Genomic DNA, 11,719 nt, shown 5'->3' with positions numbered 1-11,719 from the left:
TTTTGAATCGGTTTTATGATTTAGGGTGGGTTTGGGGCGGTTGTGCGGTGCGGTGCGGCACGTTTAATTTATTTTTTGTCTCAAGTTACAATATTGTTATAGTATCTAATCTTATCGTCACCGCTGTTTTTACACTAAACGCAGGTAAACGCACCGCCTATCCAAACTTATCTTTAGTGTTGTATTTTTTTAAAAATAATTACTATAATTTAATTTATTGTATTGTCATTTTAATTTGTTATTCCCTTAAATTTTTTTATAATATCAGTTTTGAATTAATGGGATTACTATTTCTTAAATAATTATTAATATTATTTTTTAAACCAAATATAGAGGGTAAGGTAACAATTTTTGTTTCAAGATATGTTATTTTAAAAAAAAAAATCAATTGCAGAGTAGGTGCAATAATTCTAATATTTATGGTTTTCTTTTGAATATATATTTAGGGGTTTTATTGGGTATTTCTAATCAAATACCAATATTTGTGTCGGCAATACTTCTTTCCATTATTTTATATTAAAATCCACTAAATATTGTATTTCAAATTTCAATTGAAAATTTTGTGAAATTTTAATATGGTTTTTTTATTTATTAAAAAGCAATAAAATTTGAGATTAAGGCCTTGCTCCATTTCTAACCAATCAATATTTTCGTTTTCTTTCAAAAACAAAATATTGTTATTTTTCATTTCCTCAAAATGTAATAAACTAAAATCAAAATAAATATAATGAAATTCCAATAATTCAATTGTCATTAAACTAAAATTTTATCGGTAAATACCATTTTTATTATTAAAACTAAAAATTAAGATTTATTTTGAAAGAATAAATTGTACTCAATATCATTAAACTATTAATAAATTTATATTATGATCACTTAACTTTAATACGTAAATTTACTAATAGTTTAAATAAAAATAAAAATAAAAATTTGCATAAATAAATCAACTTTGTCATTAAATCAAAACTACTAAATTATTAATAAATATATATTTTGGTCACTCAATTTCAAAACATAAAGTTACTAAACATAAAAAGGGATTTGCATGTGATAAAATTCTAATAATTCAATTTTGTCATTAAAGTAAAATCTTGTGGATAAATATGATTAAAAGTAAGAATTAAGACAGATGATTCTTGGCCATTAAAAACCCAATCTTTTATTTTATTTTTTTCAAATTACTTAGAAATTTTTTTTTGGAAAACAAGAATGAAATGCATATATTTTTCTTTAGTGTCAAACCCTTTTCTAAGGATCCCAAATGGATCCTACACTTTCTTTCAAGTCACCATCTGTTTCCACTTTAAGACAAGCCATCAGCTTCAACAAAAAGTCAATATCAATTTTGGAGTAGACTTGGAAATAAGAGATTAAATAAATTTTAACAAAGCTGATTTTAATTTTATAAGTATAGTTAAGATATGTTTTGATTATTTAATTTTTATTTTTTTAATATCAAGTGACAAATTTTTTTTAAAAAAAATGGAGTATCATTATTAGATAAATATTAAAAAAATAGAAATTGCAATAAAAAAATCTCATATATGTCATTATAAACACAAAAGATTTGTGTAATTTGCCTTTTTCTTTCATGATTTTATTCGATAATTTTGAAACCTAGATTACCCATAAGAAAACCGTGAATAATTATTTTTATGTACAAAGGGCATCATAATTTTAAAATTATATGTAATAATAAGAGATAATTGCATTTGCATATTTTCAAATTATTGTTCATATCCTTAAAATGTTGATAAGATATTTTTATTATTAAAATTGTTAACTTAACCATTAAATGACATGTAAAATTTTGTATAGCATAATTTAATAAAAATTAAAAAAAATAAAATGTTGTCACCTAATTTTAAAATTAAACACTAAAAATAAAGTAAAACCAAGAAAAAGATAGAATAAACAACAGTTTTTATAAAAGCTTCGGAACCTTAAAATTAATATTTTTATAATATTTATTTTTTTTAAACTTTTATTTTAAATCATGTCCCATATATCTTATTTAACGATTAAATTAATAATTTTAATAATAAAAGATATAATTAAAATACTTTGAAATATTCACCAAAATAAAAAAATTAACCCAACTGACTCTGTTGAGTATAATATTATATCAAACTTCAATTCCATACAAAATTAAGAATAAAATTGTTTTGATTAAATATAAAATGCAAAAATGGTTGGGTGGCATTAATTTAATGCAAAGGTGAATTTATTCATTCCATGTTTCGATGACAAAAGGACCATCTTGGCTGCACACTTTTCAATGTCGCTACTCACACGAACATCACAAATTAAATATCCTTTTTATTTTTTTCAAATACCATAAAACCCACTTATTTCCTACTTAAGGAGAATCCATGTATTTATTGTATTACCAATTTATTAAAATATTGATAAAATCAATCAAGTTTCACAAATTTAATTATTAATCTGATCATAAAAAATATTGAGAAAAATCTGATTTTTAAAAATTTATAACAAAAATCTCAAGAAAAGTAATTTGAGAATTTTAAGCTTTTAGGTTTAAATTTTATTCTCTGTAAATTATATATACTGATTTTCAGTTGAGATTGTATATTGATTAATTTATGTAAAATTTGTCTTCTAGAAATGTTTTATTTATCAATCAGATTATAATTTATAATGATTAATTTTGATGATTCAAATTAAATAATGATATTTCATTAATTTAATATATTCTCTAATTCAATTTAATATTAGTTAAAATATTTAAAATCAAATAAGTCAAATTATTGAAAAAAGGGAAGTCGTCGAAGCCATTAGCAATAGTTTTGGCAACATCAATTGGAGAGACACAGATGGATTTGAGTTTGAGAAGAGGTGAAGGCTCTATGTAAGAAACTAGAATAAAGAAGAGTGATGAAGTTAAAGGTGAAATTAAGGCTTTCAACGCTCAAGAAAATGGCAGCATTACAGTAATGGTGGTGGAGGTAATAAAAGATTGAGCTTGAAGAAAGGCCAAACTGTTGTCGGCGGTGTGGGGAAAAGAAGAGCTTGGAAAAATGAAAGTTTTGAAGCATTATAGAAGAACCCAATCAGATTGTAAAGGCAAAGCCGAGGAGCAATTTACATGAATAATTTAAAACTATAAATAAATTTTGCTAATGCCTTTTTTTTCAATAATTTGACTTATTTGATTTTAAATGTTTTAATTAAAATTAAATTGAATTAGAAAATATATTAAATATGAATGAATATATAATATTCATTTTATGTTTTTAAAAAATAATGAGGTGTCATTATTTTATTGGGGTCTAAAAACTAAAATTTTTAAGATAATTCTAATATTAACAATTATAAAATACGAATGATGAAAAAGTTTAAAGTTTATGAATATATGCTATGTATTGTATTTGTATTAAAAGTATTTATGGGTTTGCTTGGAATAAGCAAAGTCAAAAATCTTAACCTAGCTCAAAATTTTAACAAAAATATACTAAAATAATTTTAAATATCTTCCAAATGAAATTTAAATTTTATTTATTAAATAATATCCTCAAAGGATATCAATAATTTTACCCAAGTTTCAATTAGTGATTTTTGGTTAGTGCTTAATTTTTAAACCTTCTTTTTTTTAGTTACTTTTAAATCTTCTAAACTTACAAAATAAGCATTTAAGTTCATTCAAATTAGAACTAAAATTATTATGAAGGTTTTTATATTAAAAATTAAATTGTATTTGTCTTTTTTACTTTAAAAAATGGGTAAATTATTCCTACATGTTAAATCAAAGAGTAAATTAGTCTTATAGTAAATTTAACAAATACTGCAAAGTAGAAATCATTGGATAATAAATCATGTGCCTAGGGAGTGTAATCAAATTGCTGATTTTATAACCAAAATGTCTTTTGTTGAGAAGGAGGGTATGCAGGGAGTTAATTGACACTCTTGAGCAATACAAGGCTTTAGGTGTTTTTGTTCATTTCAATTTAATATAGTTAGGGGCGGAACCAAGGCACCCTAAAATGTAAACTTTTACCTTTAGTCTTTTTATAATTTTAAAAATATATATTTATATATAATAAAATTACACTTTAGCCCCCAAAATAAGAAAAAAATGATTTAATCTTTTAAAAATAATAAATATATAGGCTATTAAAATGGTGAAATTTTACTTTTGCTATCATAAAAATATACAACTTTATTTCGGCTTACCATAAAATTTTTTTGGCTCCACCCTGGATATAGCATTATTATGTTATTATCCACAAAAAAAAAAGAGTAAACTAATTTTTTTGTTAAAAAATTTATCCATTTTTACTGTTAAAAATTAGTAATTAAACAATAACACGTAGTACGTCATATGTACATCATTTTGATACAGAAATCAGTTTTTAATAGTAGAGATGGATAAAATTTTTAACAAAAAAATTAATTTACTCTTTGACCTAATATACATAGATTAGTTTAATAATTTTTTTAATAAGAAAGATAAAATACAATTCAACAATATTAAAAGATTGAGAATTCAACTAATATTCAATTGATTAGTAGTGTAGTCAATAAAGCTTTGAAAAAGCACACATCTTGCCCTATCTCAAGGATTAAAGTTCATATTTCATTTTAAGGATATGTAATTAATTTGATGCCCTACTAATTATGAAAGATTAAAACAAAAAAAAAATGTCCCTGAAATTTCGGAAAAATTAAGCAAATTCAGGGCAATGGTCGGATTGTGTTGTCTCATACACACATATTTATTTATATTCCAATCAATCAAAAATAATAAAACATCCAAATCTTCCACGCAATTACAAAAAAGTAATGTATTAGCAAAATTCCAAATCCACAATCTTTATTATTTTTAGTCAATTGATGTGATTAGTGTATAAGACTAGCCTTAATATCTTATTCTAATTGCAAACCTCCAAATTTTCATTGTTCCCTTTTTTGGATTTAAACCATGCTTCCCTTTTCTCTAAATCCTTTTCTATTTAATTATTGCATAATTATGATTTGAGTGGAGACCTCCTTTTTTTTTAATAAATAACAATTACTTTTTAACCATTTTTTTTCTCATTCTCACTTTCATCCTTACTTTTTTTTAGTTAAATTAGAAATTCAAAAAGAGTTAAATCGCTTTTTTTTAAATAAAATGTAGATTAAAATATTAAATTTTTTAATGATGTTGGTATCGTAATCTACGTGATTATTTATGTATATTTTATGTTTACTTGATACTATTTATTTTATAATCATGTGAAAAAATAATTTAAAAATTATTCAAAACATAAAATAAAAATAATAGAAGTTCATAATTTTTTAAAAAAAATAATATGAAATATATATGCATTGTCATGCGGACTACCTTATTTAAAAATTTAATATTTTATTAAAAAATAATATTTTAGTAATCAAATTTGACTCTTTTAAAAAATACAATATCGACAAAAAAACTATAAACATTGTGCCTTTTAATATTTAATATATATTTTGGGAATTAATTTTTAAGCAATTTTTTTAAAAAAAGAAAAAAGAAAAAGTCCATTATTTATATAAAAAAAATTGTTTAGAGACAATTTATTGGGGTTTTTTTTCTCTCTCCTAACAATATTTAATAATTAAATAATATGATTCGGAATTGATCACAAATATCCAAAGATGTCTACTGAAGGTAATGAAAAGATTGTTTGAATGATAATTAGTAAGGTCAGTTCATAGTAATAGTAAAATTAATTAAACTCTACCTAAGAAATGACTTTAATTCTCGGAAAAGAAATTCAGGGTTTTCTTGATTCCAATTTTACATCAAGACAAATGCTTAGTGTTTTCTTTCCTTGTATTTCAATAATTAAACACCTTGCTAAAAATTGAGAATTTAGCCCCCTCGGTTTTAATTTTTCATAATTTTATTTTACTGAAAATTGTCATTCAACAATTTATATACAATGAATTAACAAAAAATCAATAGTTAAAGTTGGTGTGTAACAAATTAAAGTAAATGGACTACTAAATAGATGAAATTCATAATTAAATCTTAAAATTTTAGATATATCTCTAAATTTTCAAAATTTATGAATAGTAATTAATTATAAAATTAAATAAATCAAATCAAATTTAAAATCTCAAAACTTAAATTTCTACCAGTAGTATTTTCAAAATTATAATTATAAATTTGTTAAAAGTACATCTCCTCCAAAGTACACTGCACAACGTATAATCAATCAAAAAGAAAGCAAAAGAATTCTACTTCTTCACGTAATCAATCTAAGTCTGTAAACTGTACTGTTTGCTCTTCTTTTTTCATTTTTAGTCTCTGTTGAAAACAAACCTGAGACACAAATATAAGTTGCAATAAAATAATAATAATAATTTAATTTCAAGCTTTTAAAATAAAATTTTCCTTTGGGTACTAAAAAAAATTCCATTTTATGGTTAAACATTAACATAAATGATAAAATAATCAAACAGTTATTTATAACGTGTAATGTGTATTTAAAAAAAAAACAAAACAACCCAACCCCTAATAAAGAAAACATCCATGGTACTTTTAGCCAAAGAGGGGCAGTCAAAAGCTTGAAACTAGTAGTTACAATGGAACCAAACCCCTTTCTCTATCTCTCTCTTCACTTATTCACATGGTAACCAGGAGCCTGTCTTTTAGTGGTCTTTTTTGTATATCCATGAACAGATCTTGTTGACAGACATGTGAAGCACTGTGCTTTGGAAGTAAGCTTATATATAATATATATTATATTATGTAATATAGAGAGAGATATATAATTTTTAGGTCCAATAGGGTGGTATGCATGTGCCTCTTACCCTCATCACACATTTCCAACCTTTACCTTTATTTTACTTTGACTGAATTAGTTGCATCTTTCATCTAGTTTTTATTCCAATTATATCCAGATAACTTCTTTGTAATTCCATACACACACACACACATATACATACATTATATGTATGTGAAGAAACAGACAAGAATTGGGTTCATTCTCCTAATGCAGTTCTTTCATTTAAAGTTAAATTATATTATATTTTATTTATTTTAAAAATTAAAAATTAATTTTTATATATTTTTTCAAAGAACAAATTAGTTTTTTCTATTAAATTTTTTATCTATTTATACTCTTAAAAAATGTAGATATAAATAGTGATACGTGAAATGTCACATGTACATTATATTAATGTGTAAATATTAATTTTTAATAATAGAAATAAATGAAAATTTTTAATTAAAAAATCGGTTTGCTCTTTCATTATTGAGATTAATTTACTTTTACTTCTACTGGTAGAAGACTGTAAAATCTTTACTATCAAACAAACATTCATGCCCCCGTATTCTTGAAGAATGAATTCTTTCTTAATCTGCATAGTCTGTTTCTTTCTTCTTCTTCTTCTTTTTTAAATGTTTAAAATAAATATATATAATTTCCTTGAAATTCTTTTTTTAAGGTGTAGGGTCCTTTCCTAATGAGCTGCATGGTTCAGCCTATATGTCTTTTATCTTGTCAATGGACTATACATAGAGAGAGGGGTGTGTGGGACTATGGGTTTTAACACTTTACACTCCTATATATATATGGGTGTGTGTGCACCCCTTTAGTATATGTAGACTAATGAGAGAACTCCCATAACCATTTTTGCAGAGCTTTTGGAGATCTTTAAAAGAAGAAAAAAAAAAACAATGGCTCTTTTCATGGTGGTTTTGGTACTGGTGTTCATTCTGGCCCTTTCTATATGCACTGCTTTGTTAAGATGGAATGAACTTAAGTTCAGTAAAAAAGGGTTGCCTCCTGGTACTATGGGTTGGCCAATCTTTGGTGAAACCACAGAGTTTCTCAAACAAGGTCCTAATTTCATGAAAAACCAAAGAGCAAGGTAAACTGCCCCCATACCCCGCTCTCATTTCAAATGTTCTCAAACATTCTGTAATTTTTTCATTTTGGTCCTTACAGGTATGGGAGTTTCTTCAAATCACATATACTAGGATGTCCTACAGCTGTTTCCATGGATCCAGAGCTTAATAGATATATACTAATGAATGAAGCTAAAGGTCTTGTTCCTGGTTATCCACAGTCCATGTTAGATATCTTGGGTAAATGTAACATTGCAGCTGTTCATGGTTCTACACATAAACAAATGAGAGGAGCTTTGCTTGCTCTCATTAGTCCTACTATGATTAAACAACAACTTTTGCCTAAAATAGATGAATTCATGAGAAATTTTGTGAGTGATTGGGATAATAAAATCATTGACATTCAAGAAAAGACCAAACAGGTTTGTTTCTTTTACAGCTTTGCATTAGTTCATAGGTGTTTTCCTCTGTTTTCCTAATATGTATTTTTGTGTATGTCTGTAGATGGCATTTTTATCATCACTTAAACAAATTGCAAGTGTTGAATCAACTTCAATAGCACGAGAATTCATGCATGAGTTCTTTAAATTAGTGTTGGGGACTTTATCGCTGCCTATCGATCTCCCCGGTACGAATTATCGACGAGGACTTAAGGTAAAAAATCCATCAGCATTTTGTTTTTCATTACATTCCATAGTCTCAAGTCGATTAAGTTGTTCATTTATCACCTTGCAGGCAAGGAAAATTATACTTACAATACTAAAGCAACTGATAGGAAAGAGAAGAGGCTGTCAAGAATCACACAAGGACATGCTTGCTTACTTGATGAGCAAAGATGATAATAATAGATACAAATTAAGTGATGCTGAGATCATTGATCAAATCATTACCATCTTGTATTCTGGTTACGAGACCGTGTCGACGACATCGATGATGGCCGTTAAGTACCTACATGATCATCCATCTATTCTTGAAGAACTAAGAGTAAGTAACAAAAAAAAAAATCATGTTCTTCATATCTTTGTAATGAAATTTTTTTGATCTATTGATGAACAAATTTACAGAAAGAACATATGGCAATTAGAGAAAAGAAAAGACCAGAGGACCCGATTGAATGGAATGATCTTAAGCCAATGAAGTTCACTAGAGCTGTAAGAAAAATTGTGGGTTTTTTTTTTTGAGACATTATTTTTATTAATGAGTAATTTATTTTGAACTAAATAGTGATTTTGTTTTTTTATGCAGGTGATTTTTGAGACTTCAAGATTAGCTACTATTGTTAATGGGGTTTTAAGGAAAACTACTGAAGAAATGGAACTAAATGGTAAGTGAGCATTTAAATATATATTATTAAAGTGTGGGATCCATATATTGAAAATAATTCTTTTTGATCCTTACCTTTTGTAATATGAGCTTTATGGGCTCAAGAAGCTGAGTTTGCACTTTGCAAAAGTTATATATAATATAAACATTAGATTAAATCACTTTTTTGGTCTAAATTTTTTTTTTTAAATTAGTCATTGAACTTGGCAATTACTCTTATATTAGACCTTAAATTATTTTTTTGTCCAAATCAGTCATTGAATTTGGCAATTGTTCTCACATTGAAGCCTAAACTTTTTTTAGTTCAAATTAATCTTTGATATTTCCTTGAAAACTCTAAAAATAAGGTTCTAATGTGAGAACAATTGCTAAGCTTAAGTCCCAATATGGAAATAATTGTCAAGCTCAATGTGAGAATAATTATCTAAAGTTTAGGCCTCAATATAGGAACAATTATCAAGTTCAAGCACTAACATAAAACAATAAAAAGTTTAAGTCGTAATGTGAGAGTTGTTACCAATTTTAGGCTCTAAATGGTGATTTAACCCATAGTGTATAGATGTGTATGTGTGTAGAAGGGAAAATGTAATAGACATGAAATGATCTTCCCTATGTGGACCTTAGGTCTATCATGATTTACATGGAATGCTTACCAATCCAGCTAGGCAATCCCTATGGATCATTCATGGTCTTATTTTCAATGATTTTCTTAAAAGAAAGGTAGCTTTTTCAATATATATATCAAGGTAAACTTTTTCTTTAGAAACTCAGTTAGCCAAATGATTAGATTTTCATTGGCCCTCTAGATAAATTGGTGGGCCTTTGTCAATTTAAAGTTCAATAACATACTTAATCTTGAATCCCAGCTTTTGGTCTAGTAGCACTGCCTGTTCACTTCAAAACATAAATTTGTGGGTTCAAATCACAAACTTAATCCCCAATTTTTCATTTTTCTTTTTGTCAGGATTTGTGGTCCCTAAAGGATGGAGAATCTACGTATATACAAGAGAGATAAACTATGATCCTTTCATCTATCCTGATCCATTAGCTTTCAATCCATGGAGATGGATGGTTAGTAATGATCATATTTTTCTCTTTTTTTTATTTAATTTTTTTTATCAACGATATGAAAGTATTAATGAATGTAGGACAAAAGCTTGGAATCTCAAAGTAATTTCTTGATATTTGGAGGAGGTACAAGGCAATGTCCTGGAAAAGAATTAGGAATTGCAGAAATTTCAACATTTCTTCATTATTTTATAACTAGATACAGGTAACATAAATTAATCACTGTTTTTTAATCCGAAAATACATTTGTTTAACAAAGTTAATGATCTTAATTAATGGGTTTTTTTTTTCTTGGAGTGCAGATGGGAAGAAATTGGGGGAGAAAAATTGATGAAATTTCCAAGAGTTGAAGCACCAAATGGACTACACATTAGGGTTTCATCTTACTAACTATTAAAGAGATGTATATGTACATATGATATAATGATTTGTTAAGTTGAAAAAAAAAAGAAAAGAGGTTTAGGGTTGGAGTTCGATTTTAGAACACACTCCGATACTTAAGTCAGATCGAAGTGCAAAAGGCTGCATATGCCGTATTTTCCCTCACTTGGGTTGTATATATCCGGTCGGACACATTAGTGGATGGGACGATGTTCTCTTATTGAGGGGTTTGGTGGCTAATGGTACGAACGATTTTTTTTTCTCAAGGGCGGAACTCGGCTCAAGCTTTGAGAAGCTGGATATGGTCCGAAATATCTTATGCGATGTCGGTTCGGGTTATCGGAACTGCTGATTTGGACTCTGAATCTAATGGGCTTAACAGTAATCAAAAGGGCAGACAAAATGATGTTAAAAATTAATGTGTTCTAACAAGAGATGAGTTTCCTTTCTTTCTTTTTTTTTTTAGGCTAGATTGTGAATTTTCTGAAATTGAGAGTTTGAAAATATAAATTATCTTTTTTTGTACACCAAAGCTATAATGATCTCAAGTTAGACTTCGAAGGAGCATATAAATCATTTCTACGTATTTATACTATAAAATTTTTAAAAACGATATACACTAGTTAGAAAACTACATTTAAAAAATAATAATAAATAGTTATATTTAGAGGTATTCATGAGTTGGGTAAAGTTGAAACTCGTTTCTAAAATATTTCTAGGCTCAAGCTTGACCTTCCCAAAAGGTTATTTCATTATTGAAAAGCAATTTTATATTAATATTTATAGCTTTTTACAAATAGTGAAACAAGTTGGGCTAGGGTTGGAAAATATAAATCATTTTTATTTTTTTAATAATCTCATTATCTACTCTTTTTGACACAATGCCTGAAACTACTTATAACATTTCAACAATTTGGTTATAAGTACATATACATATCTATGTGAGTTAATGATCTTAACTCGAACCCATGTCCTCTTATATTAGCAACAATGCCAATGTTAATCAAGTTAAGATTTGATCGACTCTTTTTTATGTATTTATACTATAAGAGTTTTGAAAGAAATATTATCACAAGTTAATCAGAAATTAATTCAATCAAAAATTTATTT

The 11,719-nt window shown here is 26.4% G+C and overlaps 1 protein-coding gene across 2 annotated transcripts; it reads left to right on the top strand.

Moving 5' to 3' along the window:
* The first annotated feature begins 7,534 nt into the window (after positions 1-7,534).
* On the top strand, positions 7,535-11,134 carry LOC121232120 (cytochrome P450 85A). 2 transcript variants are annotated; one of them, XM_041117580.1, is made up of 9 exons: positions 7,535-7,860; positions 7,938-8,259; positions 8,342-8,491; positions 8,573-8,821; positions 8,902-8,988; positions 9,083-9,161; positions 10,125-10,231; positions 10,309-10,433; positions 10,531-11,134. In XM_041117580.1, the coding sequence occupies exons 1-9, from the start codon at positions 7,667-7,669 to the stop codon at positions 10,616-10,618; spliced, it is 1,401 nt and encodes a 466-aa protein (XP_040973514.1). In that variant the 5' UTR covers positions 7,535-7,666; the 3' UTR covers positions 10,619-11,134. The 2 variants fall into 2 exon arrangements, with proteins under 2 accessions (XP_040973514.1, XP_040973513.1); XM_041117579.1 differs by having other exon boundaries at positions 8,902-9,000.
* Positions 11,135-11,719: the final 585 nt, after the last annotated feature.

This window comes from Gossypium hirsutum, chromosome A07, assembly GCF_007990345.1.
Source record: "Gossypium hirsutum isolate 1008001.06 chromosome A07, Gossypium_hirsutum_v2.1, whole genome shotgun sequence".
In the NCBI taxonomy this organism is placed as follows: Eukaryota; Viridiplantae; Streptophyta; class Magnoliopsida; order Malvales; family Malvaceae; genus Gossypium; species Gossypium hirsutum.
Note: the sequence above shows the minus strand (reverse complement) of the source record. Positions and strands in the feature narration are given on the sequence as shown.